Consider the following 16665-nt stretch of genomic DNA (forward strand, 5'->3'; position numbering starts at 1 on the left):
CACATCTCTTCTTCCTCTCATTTTAATCACATTTACTGAGTGACATTTATCAATAACATGGCAAAAAAGCTGCTTGTCTGCCCCCCCCCCCCACCCCTCTCTCTTTTTATTCCCATTTTGTGTGACGCATGGCTTTCTGCCTCAGTCCAGATTAAAATGCTCACGGCGCTGACTTCCTGTCCCTGGGCATTGATTCCCCAGTTGGCACTATTTTGTCTTTTTCTCCCATTTTGTGGTTTGTAGTTGAGTCGTTGTGGTTGTTGTTGCTTTGTTTGCATACAAATATCTGACATCTGTTGACTGCGTGTGTGTCTGCACTCCTGCACAGGAAGCTGAAATGTGCTGGTCACTGCCGCTCTCACTTCTTCTTCTTCTTCTTCTTCTTCTTCCTCCTCCTCATCCTCCCCTCGCGGCTTTCACAAAGACACCAAATCTCTTTCTCTCTCTTCCTGTCCACTCATTGTCTGAGATGAATACGTGCATTAAAAGGACAACTTAAAGGCCATTAAAGGTGCACAGAGTGTGCGACTTTCTCTGCTCAGCTTCACCCCCATGTTTGTTTTCTATTGTGCGTTTTATGCATTTGGTGTGTCGTCACACATTCGCGCTCCGCTCTTCTGCAGACGCCTTTTTTATGTCTCTCGCCCCGGATGTCCCTCGCCGAGCCTCCCCATCTGTACCGACGGATTTGCAAAGTGTGTGTGTGTGTCTTTTTCATTGCAGCAGTGTGTGCGATGAGACCGATCTGAAGAGCGCGTGCGTCTCGTTCCAAGTTGGAACTCTAATTGGGGCGCAGCTGGTAAAACGAGTTAATGATCAGATAAATGCATGTCGGCCTTTTGAATGCTTGTTTTGGCAACAAAAAACACTTCCGGCGTCCGCGGGGAGGTTGTGTCGTTCATCGGCAACAAGGAAAACGTGAAAGTTTGAATTAAACCGCGACTTTTTAAAAGCGATGTGTGCAACTTCTTCTTTCTTCTTCTTTTTTTTTTTTTCTTTCTCCGCTGCATCTGGCTGAAGGAAATAACTTCCTCCATGTGGCGTGTAAACGGTATCAGACGGCGTCGCATCGGCCTCAAGTGCTCGGAATTCTGGGATCGGGCCGCTGCCGCCGCCGCCGCTGCTTCTCACCCGACGAAAGGCGCTGGGTCGAAACAAAAAAACGCCCGGGACGCATCGCGGCTTCGAGGCCGAGGAACAGTTGTCCCTTCCTGCCCATTATGAAAATTAATACACAGACCAGACCCCCGGGTGGGGAGGGAGGAGGGGGTTGCTTTCAATGACAAAAGCCTCAGCTAACCCGAGCCGTGCGTGTCAGGTGTCACTGGCATCTGTGCGTGCGTGCGTGCGTGCGTGTGTTGATGTCCATGCGTGTCATGCGTCTTAATTGTGCATCCAAGCGCCGGTCGTTGACCCCCCCCCCCCCCGCCGCCTTTCAGCACGGCATAACCTCCAACTGGTCCCACACATATGAGGTGTGTGTGTGTGTGTGTGTGTGTGTGTGTGTGTGTGTGTGTGTGTGTGTGCGCGGTTGCAGTGCAGCATTTGGACTCGAGATGAGGAGTCTTTGTCGGTGAGCTCAGCTCTGTCGTTTTCTTTTTTTTTTTTTTTTTCGTTTTTTCCCCCGTTTTCTTTCAGCTCTGGTGTTTTCTTTTTCCTTCTTCTCTCTTCACCTCCCTCTCCCCTCAACCCCCGTTACCCCCCCCCCCCCCCCCCCCCCCCCTCCTCCGCCGCCCTGTGCTCCTCGCTGTCCCTCAAAACGGACCCAGCTGGGAGAGAGCGGAGCATTTTTGGCGAGCGGGCCGTGAGGTTTGCCAGAGGTCGCTGCGAGTCTACCGAATGTGTGTTTCTGTTCTCGTTCCACACTTCACACGATGGCTTTTTTTTTTTCTCCTTCCTTTTCTTTTTCTTTTCTTTTTTTTTTCTTCCTCCCTTCACACTATAGCGTTTTAAAGACCTGCTCGACGATGCACAGCGCCCCAACGAATCACACTGCAGAATCGGCTCGTTAACACCCCCACCCCCCCCTTTTCACGTTGCAGAGAAGCGATGAGGAACTACCTGAAGGAGCGAGGGGACCAAACCGTCATGATCCTGCACGCAAAAGTTGCACAGAAGTCCTACGGCAATGAGAAGAGGTGAGTGCGGCACGGAGGGCAGCTTCTTTTCCTTTCCTGGGGCGTTATTAAGGTTTCCCTCGGGCGAGAGGGGTGGGGGGGGGGCAATGACTGGGAAGTCAATGAAAAACACACATTCCGACTTGCAGCGTGGGTACCTCGACCCCTCTGACCTCCCGTATCAAACAGAGGTCAGAGGAGGAAATGAGGGGCGACGTCCAGGTGAAGGCCGCAGTGGGGCGGCAGGAAAGGGAGCAGCGGGGGAATGGGGGGGGAGGATAAATCTCCTGGGGGGGGGGGGGGTGTAGAACCCTAGAGCATTGAGGTGTAAGAATTCAAGGACAAGAACACACAGGTCTCAGTCTTGCTTTCCCTTTCTCAGTGATTTTTTTTTCTTCCCTCTCTTCTGGAACTTCTTCCTCAAAGCCCTTCCTGTAACTCTGCTTTCACCTTTTTACCCACCCCCCTCACACTCTCTCCGCCGGCGGCTCCCTTGGCCGCAGCAGCTGCTTGCGCTCTCATCACGCCTCCCTCTCGGGGGGAGAATCAGCCAGGTTTCTGTTTTGGAGGGAGGGAGATCGGTTGAGGTTCCTCAGTCAGAGGAACTCTCATCCTTTTGGTAGAAGGACTGTGTCAGGTGTCACTGAGGCCAAATGGGCTCCAGGACCACTCACACACACATTCAGGTTTCCAGACATCCTTCTGGCCTCCAAAACCCCCCCATGATGCTCCCTGTCTGTCTCGCCCCCCCCCCCTGGTCACATCTGCATGTCGCGTAAGCAGAGCGCCCGAGAAAGTGGGGGCGCAGTGAGAATGATCTTCCTTTTTCTGTCTTTTTATAGCCAGCGAAAGTAGACAAAACACCCGCAGAGGCAGAAGTGAAGTTTCGTCTGATCAGTAACGGGGGAGGGAGGGAGGGGGGGAGGGGGGCGTGATGCAGCATCGCATGATGCCAGTGTGATTGCTGGTAGCGGAGCAAGAAGCCGAATGATATGATTTTTTTCTCTTTCTGGGGCAGAAATGGGTTTCATGGCGGGCTGAATTGGGGGGGGGGCAGCTATAGGAGAGAGCGGCTCGGGTGGTACACAAACAACAATGTGTTGGTGCCAGTTTCTGTCTTCACGCGGCGCTGCTGCGCCCTCTGCTGGCGGGAATCGAGAGATGCACAACGCGCTTCTGTCAGACTATTCATCTATTCATACATATATATGTGTGTGTGTGTGTGTGTGTGTGTGTTCAGGTTCTTCTGCCCCCCTCCCTGCGTTTACCTGATGGGTAGCGGCTGGAAGAAAAAGAAGGAGCAGATGGAGCGGGACGGCTGCTCCGAGCAGGAGTCGCAGCCCTGCGCCTTCATTGGCATCGGCAACAGCGACCAAGAAATGCAGCAGCTTAATTTAGAGGGAAAGGTACAACACACACACACACACACACACACACACACACACACACACACGTGGTGTCGCACAGCGCTGACCCAGCAGCACACCTTTCCCTCAGGCCCTTTACAGTAATGACACTGGCGGCCTGAGCGTTTGAGGGATTCCGCTGTTGACAGCGATGACAAATATGTAACCAGAAGAAGAAGCAACGTGGACTGAGTTGTCCCGTCAGTCCCTGTGTGTCTTTTCCCAGGAATGAGTCACTTGCAACAGGAACATAAGAGAATCTAACGTGTGCTGATTGCCGTCCTTCTTCTCCTCCTCTTCCACACCCCCCCACTCCGCCCTCAGAACTATTGCACAGCCAAAACCTTGTACATATCCGACTCCGACAAGAGAAAGCACTTCATGTTGTCCGTCAAGATGTTCTACGGCAACAGCGCCGACATCGGCGTCTTCCTCAGCAAGAGGATCAAAGTCATCTCCAAGCCCTCCAAAAAGAAGCAGTCGCTGAAAAACGCCGACCGTGAGTTTGTGCCCGACGTGCCTCGACTCCGTGTCGGGAGCTGTGTTTTTCTCTCTGTCGTGGTCAGAGTACCGATTGCGTTGCTACATTCTTCAGGCAAGTCCATGTTTTATTGAGATGGCTCCTTCGCGGCGGTACACGAAAGTTGTATATTGTGTAAATTGTGGGCATCCTTCATTTAACAGACTTTCTTTTAAAAAAAGATGCCTGGCCAAATGGTGAACACAGACAGCATAGACGAATAAAAAAGAAATATCGAATCGAAAGAAAACCGAACAGAAGTCACTTATAAGCTGTCAGAGCACACGGATTTGACAAAAGAAGAGCGGTTTTGTATTTCTTAAATGACCCATTCACATATTTCAACGTCACATTTATTACGTAAATCTTTTATTCTCATATATTTTATTATACCCCAAAACGCTTGACGTTCATCATCACTACCCGTATTCGTTATGATGCTAAGAAGCTATTACGTTACATTTCCGACCACCAGAGGGCGCCGCGGCTTCACTCCACCATGTCCGCTGAGATAAGCCGTGAGCGGTAAAACGTCTCCGTGTTTGTGTGTGTCCCCCCCCCCCACAGTGTGCATCGCGTCGGGGACCAAGGTGGCGCTCTTCAACCGGCTTCGCTCCCAAACGGTCAGCACGCGCTACCTACACGTGGAGGGCGGCAACTTCCACGCCAGCTCCCAGCAGTGGGGCGCCTTCTACATCCACCTGCGTAAGTCCACCACAGTCAACGGGGGGGGGGGGCTAGAATGCTTAATTCAGGAAAAACGAAAAACGAGGCCCCGCCTGAGCTAAGTGAGAGATGCGGTCGGACGGCTTGTCACTTCGTCCTCGGGCCTCCCTGAGTGACTGGATGTGGGTTTGAGTGGGAGTGACGCGACGCGGGGGGGGTTAGTTCGCCGCGGCGCTGACTTCCTCTTTGCTTTCCTTTCAGTGGATGACGAGGAGTCAGAAGGGGAAGAGTTCACTGTGAGAGACGGTTACATCCACTACGGCCAGACGGTGAAGCTGGTGTGCTCCGTCACTGGCATGGCGCTGCCCCGACTGGTAAAGAGACAAACACGCTTCACTTGAGATTAGAAAGGACAGAAGTAGGTTCACAGCATCAGCCGGTACCGTAAAACAAAAGGGGGGAAATGTTTTCTTTAAGGAATACATTTCTCTTTTCTGAACTTATTTAACTTGTGCGACAAAGTGTGTTTCCCCGAGTGGATTAAGATAAACATTACCTGTTGTGCAAAGTGACCTTTGCAGACATCAGTCTCAGGCTCTTTTACAATCATTTCATCATTTCATTCAGTCCCCTTCTCTTTGTTTTCAACCGTCCTCTTCTCCCCCCCCCCCCCCCACCCCTTTCAGATCATCCGTAAAGTGGACAAGCAGACGGCGCTGCTGGACGCCGACGACCCCGTCTCCCAGCTCCACAAGTGTGCCTTCTACCTGAAGGACACGGAGCGCATGTACCTGTGCCTTTCCCAGGAGAGGATCATCCAGTTTCAAGTTAGTGTCAGCATCTGTTCTTCGCCTCTGTTGCTACGGGATGTTTCAGAATGGCGCGGCGGGGTGTTCGTTGGTGGGTGTGTCTTTGCGCCAGATGTGCATTAACCCCCCCCCCCCCCCCCACTCCCACCTCCTCCCTCCGCCAGGCCACTCCATGCCCAAAGGAACCAAACAAGGAGATGATCAACGACGGCGCCTCCTGGACAATCATCAGCACGGACAAGGCTGAATACACCTTCTACGAGGGCATGGGCCCCGTGCACTCGCCTGTCACCCCCGTGCCTGTGGTAGAGAGCTTGCAGGTACTCCCCTTCCTCCCCCTCACCGCCTCCCTCTTTCTGGCCCGCGGGGTCGTTTTATTCCTTTTCCATAACCGCGGTGCGATCTCCTCCGTTCCGCAGCTGAACGGCGGCGGCGACGTGGCCATGCTGGAGCTGACGGGACAGAACTTCACTCCAAACCTGCGGGTCTGGTTCGGAGACGTCGAGGCGGAGACCATGTACAGGTGTGTCCCCGCACCGTCCACCGAGCGCTCCTTTTGTTTGTCCTCGTTAGCGCGCAAATTGTCCATTAGGACCGATTTAGGGATTTTAATAAGCGGTCGTAGAGTAAGGGTAGTGCCTGTAATGGAGGCATGAATACGTTATCCGTGTAATTTGAATTAATGAAAGCTTTTAAAATCCTCTCTGTCAGACTGTTGGAATGGGTAATGTCGAGGCGTGTAGCGTCCAGCGGTTGTTTTGCTTCGAGTGAGCCAAAAGTCCTACGGGGGGACGGGTGCTGCAGCGCTACATCCTTGTAAAAAGCCATTACCTCTGCTTTATAGATGCAGTATATACTTTATGTGTTTATCAGTCCCACCCGGCGAGCGTTACAGCCAGAGTCACTTTGGGCCCGGACTAAAATGGGGACGCAGTTGGTCCATTAAAATAAAGGTTTTCATATTAGAAAATTGTATTTACCAATATTTAGGCTTCGAAATAAGTCATTTCCTTGTAATTATTTCTGCTGGTTTAGTTTAGTGGTTAAGTTTAACACCGATCCCCCCACCCCTCCCGCCCCCCCTCCCCCCCGCCGGCCAGGTGTGCGGAGAGCATGCTGTGCGTGGTGCCCGACATCTCGGCCTTCCGCGAGGGCTGGCGCTGGGTGCGTCAGCCCGTCCAGGTGCCCGTCACGCTGGTCCGGAACGACGGCATCATCTACTCCACCACGCTGACCTTCACCTACACGCCGGAGCCCGGGCCGCGCCCCCACTGCAGCGCCGCCGGCGCCATCCTGCGGGCCGGCAACTCCAGCCTGCTCAGCAACAACAGCCAGGAGGCCGGCGGCGTGTACGGCCCCAACAGCACCTCCGGGGGCGGGGTCACGTCCTCGTCCTCCGCCGCCGCCGTGGTCTCCTAACGCACGCCGGGGGGGGGGGGGGAGGGGCCCGCCCGCCCACTCCATACTATATGCCTTGAGAGAGCGAATGTAACCACAAGGTATACAAAGACAACGAGGGGGAGGAAACACAAAGACTGACTCACTCTAAAGTGCTGCGTATTCATTTTTTGGGGGGGTACAAAAAAAGGCCGAAGTGGAGGGATGAAAAACAAAAGGGCAAGCGAGGGAAATCAGGAGGAGGAGCGACATCGCGGCGCCGTCAGCCAACCAGAGAGTAAGCGATTACGGTGCTCCGTGACCCCCCCCCCCCCCACCTTCTCTCCCTCTCGGCCCCGGTTACCTTAGGGTCCAGCCTACCCAGTCCCGGCGTTCGGAACGAGGGACACCCCCCCCCCCCCTCCCCCCACAACCAACCCCGCCGCCTTTCTGCGGCCGCCAGAAACGGGAACCACGACAACAATACATCCACCGTGTGCTAAACGGAACAAAGTCTCCGCCCCCCCCCCATACCCCCCTCCACTTGTTCAATAATTATTCCCTCTTTGATCTGCGGTGTGTTGCTGTGGGAGGGACACATCGAACGTGACATAACATAGTTTTTATGGACCAAGGATCTTGTATAAGCTTTAGTAAAGGTACATTTTTCTCCATACCTTTTTTGTATTAAACATATAGTACACTTTTGTTACCAAATACTTTCTATTCTTCCTCTGAGCCCCCCCCATCCCCCTTTTGCCCCCCCCCCCTTTGAGGTCCAAACTCCCAACCTGTATGTTGTTGCGACCTCACTACAAACGCCTGTTCTTCAGTCCTCGGATTGAACTTTTTATTTTTACACCCGTTGCTTCTGTTGAGGAAAAAAACAAAAAGCCTGAACTCTGGGTTGTTTATTTACACAAGCAAGGGTTGTTTCTTTTATGTGGGGGGGTGAGGGGGGGGCTCAGAGGGCCGATGTTTCATCATTGTTGTTGTTTTTTTAATGAAGTCTTTAAAAAGAAAAGCTTTAAGCAACGCCTCTGCCTTGCCTGCAATACTCTCTGTGCGCCGCGGACGGAACGGACCCCACGCGGAGCGAAGGAACCCAGCGACAGCAGGTCCGCCCAGAGGGGGCCGGGCCGGGCGTGGTCGTGGACTCACAGAGGAAGCCTTAGCGCCGCTCACGCGTCCCCGTCCCCCTGCATCCTGCCGGCGCATCGTGACCCGGCGCAACTGTCCGAGCCGCAGCTGGCGAGGCGTCTTCCGGTTAGAGGCGGGACACTTTCTTTTTTTTTTTTTATTGTTCAATTTGATGTGGCCTTACCGATAAAGGAAAACAAACTAAAAAAAAAAAAGCCCAGTACTTCAGCTCTTTATCATGCAAAACGCAGCCTTCCGGAGGGACTCTCTCGGCCTTCCCTTTTCTCTGTGTACAAGTACAATAAAGCCCGTTTTTTATTGATTTATTTTATTTTTTATTCTCATACGGTGCCCAGCACCTTTTTTTTCCCACTTTTTGGTACAATGTTTCACGAGCGGCGTGGGCTCTTTTTCAGCCTTCTTTTCAAGACAACGACGACGGGGAGAAGAAGAAGAAGAAGAAGAAGAAGAAAAGGAAAAACAAAACAAAAAAAGCTCTCTGGTTAATTAGCTTGTGTGCGTTGTTGAACTCACTGTCCGAGTAGTTGCACTCATCTGCGTCTCCTGTAGGAGTATAAAGGCCTTCTAAATGTGTGTTGTTGAAGATGTGCGTTTTCAAACAGAACAGCAATATTGTACAGGTTATTTCATCTTTTTTAGTTTTTGTCCGCCTGAGCACTAGTTCACCAGCCAGCAAAGTGTGTGTGTGCGCGCGTGTGTGTGTAACTGTCATATGTAGTCGCTGTAATGGAATATTGAGTCTGACTCGCTCCATTTCAAAGTGTGTTCCTGACCCCCCCCCCCCCCCCCCCCCTCCTCATCTACGATTCCAAATGTCCGATTATCTCCTGTGATCTGGTTTCACACACAACACAATACTGTCAACTTGAATGTCTGCTTCGGGACAAACCCTTGAAATAGGAACAGAAAACAAAAGGATTTGCTTGCACCCCCCCGACCCCTCCACCCCCCACCCCCCTTCGTTGTAAAAAATAAAATAAAAAATAAAAAAGATTAAGTTATGCCCCCTCGGCCACCTGTCGGCCGTTGATGTTAAATGTTTTATATTGTAATATTGATATTCTTTAACTTATTGGTACAAAGCCGCGCGTCCCCCCCCCCCCCCCCCCCCCATCCCCCCCCCCCCGTCCCACTTTGTCTTATGTCAAACAACAGAAAGGAAGAAAAGTGCATTATTGCCCGTGCTGCCTCGGTTGGCCCGGGGGGGGGTATTTCCTTGTTTTTATTATTTTTCTCTCTCTTCTTCCTGTCGACGTCACGGCCGGCCGAGGTCAACCTGGACCCTTCCGGACAGGGGGGGGGGGGGCACGCCCTCTTTACGCTAGACTTTTCACGCCAGCGTTTTTTTCTATTAGCTCTAACAAAAACACATAGCCTTAGCAACCCCCCCCCCCCATCCACCCCACTCTCCGTCTCCTCTAATTCTCCTCACGTGAGTCTGCAATCGCATCGGCTGATTCTGAAAAAATCTGTCTGTGTGTGTGTGTGTGTGTGGGGGGGGGGGGGGGACGGGAGGGGTGATGCATGGTTTTCAAAATGTGTCGCCATGACAATCTGATCTGGTTTACAGGTCTATTTCATAAGAGGGGAACGTATCATTGTCAAAAGGGGGGGGTGGGTGGCTAAGGAGATAAATGTTACAGGCCTTGTGGATAAAGCTCGCTGTGTAACCACGAAAAAACACACAACGCCGCCTCGTTAGCGACGCCGCAACGGAAAATATCTCAACTTTCTCTTTGTGCGTCTGGTCGTATTTGTTTTCACTCTTCCAAAAGCAGCTGTTCTCGTTGGGTTTTTTTATTTTTGTTTTTTAATATAATGAGCTCTGAACAATGTATGTATCCTCTAATATGCCAAATGTCTTTTTTATAATGTAGTTTTCATGCACTGCTAAACTAAACAGGGCAGAGTGAGAGGCAGCTTTAAACAGATCTCCAAAATAAATCCAAAATAAGAAAAAGGGAGTGTGGAGCCCTCGTGTGTGTCCGGCACGGGGCGCTGACCTCCCTCACACATTTCACCCCCCCATCCTGTCCTTTGCTCTCTCTCTCTCACTGTGTCCGTGTGTCCCCCTCGTAGATGGTAGCAGGTCGTGTTAGTGGTCTCAGTGCTCAAAGGGTTGCTGATGGTAGAAACTTGTGCCGTTTGTAACATTTTAGCAATAACGTCAAAACAAAGGGGACGATTCTTTTTTTTTTTTTTTTTCATATCATACGTTAGTTTTGTTCTTTGTACATATTGCAGCTCCAGATCATGCTCAAATCTGTATGTCATTAAAAGAAGTTAAAAAAAAAGAAAGAAGGAAAAAAAAGGAGAAAAAAAAGAAGAGAAAAAAAACTTGCAATATTGGCATAAAAATGAGAAATTAAAAAAAAAAAGTGATATAAAATCTTGCTTTGTGTAATGTTTTTAATAGTCGTCAGTAGTGTAAGCATGTGTTATCATATATCTCTGTACAGACAAATACCGCCGATTCTCCCTGTGGGGGGCTTTTGGCATCCACCGAGCCCAAATGGAGCTCTTATCCTCGGGAACAAGTCCCAGCAGACCCCCCCCCCCCCACCTCCTTTCCCTCCGCCACTTGCTCGGGCCCTTAATGCCCTCTGTCCTTTTAGATCCACTCGCACTAAAGCCGTTAAAAGCTCCACGTAACTCGGCCCCGAGCCCCCCCCCCCCCCCCCCCCACTCTCTCAGACACGTATGCAAGCCGGGGGGCCGCTCAAGGTCTTTATTTGGTCATCCAGGCGTCGGTGGTTCAGAGATGACCCTTCCTCAAGACGTGGAATACAAACCTGTAAAATCACCCGTTACATTCAGTCGCGTTTGAGTTTTAACGGGACAAAACGGGCACGTCGTCATGCAACCGGAACAAAATCTCCACTGATGCGTCCGACTTTTAGAGTAAAGTATTTATGCAAGAATATCACATCGCGACACGCGGAAACGAGAAGACGACGACGCTGCTGCTGCTGAGCGCTGCGATGTTTTACAGGAGCAGCCGGTAAATCAGCCGGCGAGTAGCGGGAATCTTCTCTTTGACGAAGAGGTGATGCAGGTGTTCAAAGTCAAAGCCACTAAATGATAAGGCCTCTGCAGGTCCCAACACACACACACACACACACACACACACACACACACTCCGGGTCAAGGACAACAGCAGAACTGTTTCTGCGCTGAAAGCCTGTTTTCATGCTGCTGTTTGCGTTGCAAAGCGACACGTGAGAAGTAAAAGCCTGTGTAACCACAGTAACCACTGTATATCGATCATAATTAATGCCAAGTGTTCAATACTTTTAGCGAGGATGCGTCGTGACTCGGGCCGGGGGGGATTTTTTTAATCGCTGGGAAAGAGCGTTTAAACGGATCACATGTTGTCGAATAAATCTGCAAGTTAACGATAGTTCATATTTCTTTTCAGAGGACCCTCATTCACGAGGTCATTCCTGACGTTTGAACTGTTTCCATGACAACCGGACTAACTCCACTGATGAGGATGAGCTGTGGATTGATTCATTTCTCAGTTGATAATATTTTTCACTGTAGATGAAGCAGGTAAGTAATTCATTTTTTTCCCTCACTGTGGTTTTGAATGAACTGTAATAAAGAAAGCGGTAAACAACATTAATTACTATTCTCACATAAGCGCTTCGTTAGGACGTGAGACTTTGGGCCCTTCAACGTGATCAAACACGCACACGCACGCACGCACGCACGCACGCCACGACTCCAGCCAGCTTCAGAAAAACATCTGGATGTGCACAAGACCCCCCCCCCCCCTCCCTCCCCCTCGTGCGGGAGGCCTCAACCCAGCTCAGGTCAGCTCGCTCCAGGCCGTGGCGCGCACGGCGGTGTAGTTGGAGCGCGTGCTGGCTCCACCGTTCTGCTCGCCGGCCTTCGCCCTCGCCGGCCCCGCTCGGCCCTCTTCCCCTTTGGCTTCCCCGATCCCGGGCGACCTCTCAGGGCCTCCCCCGCCTCCCCCTCCCCTAGCACCGCCGCCTCCGCCTCCCCTCCTCCTCCCCAAGCAGCTGCAGCAGGTGAACGTGGCCAGCATGCCCTGCCGGAAGCGCTTGTTCATGAAGCAGTAGATGATGGGGTTGACGCAGGCCGAGGTGTAGGACAGCAGGTGGATGTAGGAGATGGGCGCCCCGGTCAGGCGGTAGGCCGAGCGCCGGTCGAACGCCTGCCACGCGTTGACCACGAAGACGGGGGTCCAGCACAGGAAGAAGAGGAAGACGATGACCAGGAGCATGCGGATCACGCGCTTCTTGGCCATCAGGTTGGAGGTGGAGCTGCTGCCGCACACGCGGCCCGCCGCCGGCCTCCCGCTCGGCGGCGGGCCCGTGATGCTCTTCTTCTTGGAGGGCTGCAGGTAACAGCCGTCGCTGTCGCCGGGTTTGATGCTGCCGGTGCTGAGCTGCCTTTCTGCCCGGGGGAGGAGGAGGAGGAGGAGGAGGAAGGGGGGGTGTAAGACGAGAAAGAAGAGACTGGAGTGTCAGACTGCCGTTTTTATCAGCAGTGTAAAACAGTCAAGGTTGTTTCTGTCAAGTAGGACCTGTAAGTGGAAGACTTTTAAAAGCCAGGGATGCTTTTCCAAAAGGGAGAGGGCGGGGACGAGGGGCGTTATGTGTCAAGTCAAAGGATAAGTCTGGTTGTGTGACGTGTTTCTCAAGAAAAGACCAAATCTAACGGGGAATCATAGGAAAAGTAATTCCTTTTTGTTCTTTTAGTTCTATATTTTATTCAGCCTGTTCATTTTGAGTCTGCTGTAAACTTGAGCACTAAATGTGTATCAATAGTCCCTAAGAAATGCACCTTTTAACCCTGTTTCAGTGACCTTTGCGAGAATCATGGCACACGTCGCCAAACTTTACCTTTAAAGAAAAGGGAGCGAAAGCTGCCTTTTCTCCGTTCTGTGTTCATACCTCTGCTAGATTTCCTGCTGGACAGCTCGAAGGTGATGCCTCGGTAGAGCTCCAGGCAGATGAGCCCGTAGGCCGTCATCATGATGATGCCGGGGACCAGGAAGAGCAGCAGCACCAGGGACACGTACCTGCCAGGGACCAATTCAGGAGCATTAACTGTTGTTTAAATCAACACCGAGGCAAATATTATAATCCTCTCCCTTCGAGTCTAGACTAATGTCCTCACCACGACGTAAATATTTATATTAGATTGGACTTGTACTTAGCTTTGTATATTCTCTGCATTGTTTTGTCCCCCCCCACACACACTATAACAATTTCATCTGGTCCCTAAAAGCACTTTGACCGTGTCTGGTTTTTCAAATGTGCTGCTGTGAATAAATCAGCCTGACAAATGCACTTTTCCTTATTTATTCGTTTTAAACGCTGGGCTTTTGTTTTGAAGGGTCGGCTCTGCGACGGCTCCCCGCTGGTGACGGCTCACCAGGACTGCTGGATGACGTCGTTGGGCCACACCAGGCGGCACATGTACCCGGTGCTGTTGTTGTGGCGCGTGAAGGGCTTGAGGCCGCTGGAAACTGGGTACGGCAGCATCACGACGAAGGACGCCACCCAGGTGGCGGTGATGACCTTGGCGGCGTGGGATTTGGTCTGCCACGCCCGGGAGGTCAGCGGGTTGCAGATGGCGCTGTAGCGCTCCAGGGAGATGGCCACCAGGTTGAACGTGGAGACGCTCACCGAGACGCCTGCGCGGATCGAGAAATAAAGGGCAGGACGTATCGACGGGGTTATTGGGGAAGTACGAGCAACGAGGCGTAGCTTAGCTTAGCGTAGCTTAGCTTAGCGTAGCAGCGTCCAGATAAAAATACATGAGAGTGGCATCAAACTCAAATTAGGTTGATTCCCCAAACTGCAACTGTTCCTTTATAGGCAACCATCTTGGTTTCTGTTGTTTCTGGTCGGCCTCCTCACAACATCTGGACACATCAGGGCCTGTGATGCTATGGCCCATTCATTTTGTGCGACATTAGATTACACATTGAGGTACATCCTGCACCGTTAGACACGCTCAGTAACGACGGGCCACGGGTTAAGATGAATTCCAATTATCGCCGCGTGCGATCCAAAAGCGAAGCGACGCGTAAACGGTAAACACGCGGACGGATGGGGAAATAATCCGATCCGATCGCACTAACCGGAGCAACAGGAAGTAAGGGGAGAAATTTGAAATCTGATTTCCTGGCGGACCTGTAATTGGATGAGGGCTGTGCTGACTGTACCTTGTTCCAAAGCTCCCGGTGAGAAGAACTTCAGGCATTTATCAAAATCACAAGCAAACTAATGGCGTGACAGTTGTTCCACGTCGGATTGTCCCTCTGCTGTTTATTACCAGAGAAACGGTTCTGATGGCAGAGAACCGGAGACACTTTATATAAATGACATCGTTGGAGTGTGACCTAACCGCTGATGCTTCAGAAGTCCAGTGACGGGGTCTTTTGTCTTTCTGAACCGATTTGATTTGCCTCCGTCTGACTTAAGTGGGTCAGGTTGTGCTGTTTGCTCGTGCTGAGCCGTCTTATGCTCAGCCACTGTATCTTACGTCACACCTCTGCGAATCGCATACCGGACCACGTTGGGATCGGCTGCTCGTACGCACGCGCCCCGGGCGGCGGCTGGAGGTGCGACTTTTTCCCTCCAAGAGATGCGACCGTGAAAACGGCCTTTAGTGTCGAACTCTGCACATCAGACGGTTGAAGCTCAGACGCTTCGAGGGGCCTTTTGAAGTTCTCCTCGAAAATGACCCTGTTGAGATTTGATTGTTTGTTTGCAATTGGCCGTATTTCCATGTATCCAAACTACTCATTATAGACCTCGCCTGTTAACATTCAGGAGGGTGAATAAGCGGCACAAGCAACGTGCAGGAGACGACAGATTTTACATAAGAAATGCAACAAAAAAAAACAGCAGATCTGTTTTTAGCTCAATTTTAACTCACTAAATCACCATAAACATTTTTCCACGAAGGACACGGCCAAAGATGACTTCCTGTCGATGACTCACAATGCAGAGTTGAATAATATTGGATTGGGCAGAAATGAGAATCAGAAGGCAACAGAAGAGAACATTTTTTTACACATTTGGACGCAAAGCTTGAAATATTCTGGCAATTTTTCTTAATTTGCAACTGTGCATTTATTTACCCTAATAAATTGATTAATTCTGTAAATCTTATCATTAGATGTTTTGATCCACAATGGATGAGGAATATTGTCCAAAATCACGTGACATTCGTCATTTAAGTTTAAAAAACTGCATGATTCAACATTGAAGATGATTTAAAAACAAAAAAAGCCCACAATGGAGCCCTCACCCATGAAGTACATGACCAGCTTGCACATGCCGGTGCCGAAGATGAAGTCCCTCATGAGGTTGGGGATGAGGGTGAAGGGGATGCACACCAGAGAGACCAGCAGGTCGCTGACGGCCAGAGACAGCAGGAAGAGGTTGGTGACCGTCCTCATGCGCCGGTTCCGCACCAGGACGGCGATGATGAGGCTGTTGCCCAGGAGGCTGAGGAGGAAGATGAGGCTGTAGAGGACGATCCGCACTGTCTGGTTGATGTCTGAGAGCAGCGGGGAGACACATGAGTGCACAAACACACAAACTCCGGGCCCCTCGTTGTGAAAATGGGTGCTATTTTTACCCGCGCGCTCCCTCTCCCTTTTTTTTTTATTGTGTTCTTAAACGCCCCAAATACATCCCAACACTTCTTGGATGTTCCAATCTGTTCACTTATAGACAGTCAATTTGAGGAAAGCCTCCATCACCATAATAAACCTAACTGAAATTGTAATAAGTTGCATTTTGGGGATTTTCTCCAAAGAAAAGCGCAAGCAGTGTTTCATTTAAAGTCTTGCGCCCATTACGCGTTTTGGTATTTCAGTTGGCATTGTGGGGGGAAAAAAACCCCGTGTTCACTGACAACGTGTCAACAGCACGCGGCTCCGTGGAGGAACCGAGCCGTGTGCGCGTAATGCGCATTGACGCGACGAGACAGTCGCTCTTTTGGCACAAAGACACTTTTGGTGGCATTTGGAACAAAACGTCACATTCCTGAATCCAATTCAGGCCGGAATGTTATATACATGCGATGTTTCACTTTAACGTGCAGAGGATCAATTCTCCTTACCTTTAGGTTCGGGAGAAGGTTCTTGCTCGCTCTCGCACTCGGAAAAATTCTTGATTCCAAAATTACATAAAATCCTGTTCAGGTCAGTCGAGTTTAGGAGCATGTCGTGTATTGTGAACGTCTCCATGTTGCGCTCTCTCTCTCTCTTCCCCCGAGTTAAACCACTCATATGAGGGGAACCGCACGCGTCATGCTCTTTTCACGAAAAGAAAATGCTCCGAATTGGTGAGATGCGTCCCAACAGGTCGTCTAAGGCAGGATTTTTTTTTTTTTTTTTAAGAAAGGGAGAAATATAAATAATGGTCCCTACAAGCTCCCGCGCGCTCCCGGTTTGGTGCGCTGCTCTCCACTCGTGCTCAGCGTTTCCATCCACTGACAGCATGCGCACGGGTTGCATTCCTCATTGCTCCAGCCCGCCTTTAGGGTTTGTGACAGTCAGCAGCCCCCCCCCCTCCCCGACCCCTCCCCTCTCTCACCCACGCCCCCTTCTTCTAAAA

General features: G+C 51.1%; 2 protein-coding genes across 5 annotated transcripts in view; one reads left to right on the top strand and one right to left on the bottom strand.

The window, feature by feature from the left end:
• rbpjb (recombination signal binding protein for immunoglobulin kappa J region b) overlaps positions 1-8502 on the top strand; it is a 39980-nt gene extending 31478 nt beyond the window's left edge. For all 4 annotated transcript variants that reach the window (XM_078105661.1, XM_078105663.1, XM_078105660.1 and 1 more), the window contains exons 3-11: positions 2043-2138; positions 3358-3523; positions 3848-4022; positions 4611-4748; positions 4971-5083; positions 5396-5536; positions 5683-5838; positions 5938-6041; positions 6619-8502. In XM_078105661.1, coding sequence (XP_077961787.1) covers positions 2050-2138; positions 3358-3523; positions 3848-4022; positions 4611-4748; positions 4971-5083; positions 5396-5536; positions 5683-5838; positions 5938-6041; positions 6619-6937 — 1401 coding nt within the window. In that variant the 5' untranslated portion in view covers positions 2043-2049 and the 3' untranslated portion in view covers positions 6938-8502. The remainder of the gene's footprint in view (positions 1-2042; positions 2139-3357; positions 3524-3847; positions 4023-4610; positions 4749-4970; positions 5084-5395; positions 5537-5682; positions 5839-5937; positions 6042-6618) is intronic.
• A 3286-nt stretch (positions 8503-11788) lies between these two features.
• cckar (cholecystokinin A receptor) lies at positions 11789-16585 on the bottom strand. The gene is made up of 5 exons (XM_040182947.2): positions 16169-16585; positions 15350-15601; positions 13463-13724; positions 12979-13106; positions 11789-12478 (listed from the first exon to the last, which is right to left on the bottom strand). Exons 1-5 carry the CDS (start codon positions 16335-16337, stop codon positions 11868-11870), a joined length of 1422 nt encoding a protein of 473 aa, XP_040038881.2. The 5' UTR covers positions 16338-16585; the 3' UTR covers positions 11789-11867.
• Between the last annotated feature and the right edge of the window lie 80 nt (positions 16586-16665).

This window comes from Gasterosteus aculeatus, chromosome 7, assembly GCF_964276395.1.
Source record: "Gasterosteus aculeatus chromosome 7, fGasAcu3.hap1.1, whole genome shotgun sequence".
In the NCBI taxonomy this organism is placed as follows: domain Eukaryota; kingdom Metazoa; phylum Chordata; class Actinopteri; order Perciformes; family Gasterosteidae; genus Gasterosteus; species Gasterosteus aculeatus.

Excerpts from the sequence above, each read along its gene's own strand:
- cckar (XM_040182947.2), bottom strand. The coding sequence starts at position 16,337 with ATGAGTGGTTTAACTCGGGGGAAGAGAGAGAGAGAGCGCAACATGGAG. Across the intron at positions 13,725-15,349 it reads GCTGGTCATGTACTTCATGG|GCGTCTCGGTGAGCGTCTCC; the intron begins GTGAGGGCTCCA and ends CGATCCGCGCAG. Across the intron at positions 13,107-13,462 it reads GACGTCATCCAGCAGTCCTG|GTACGTGTCCCTGGTGCTGC; the intron begins GTGAGCCGTCAC and ends GGTCCCTGGCAG.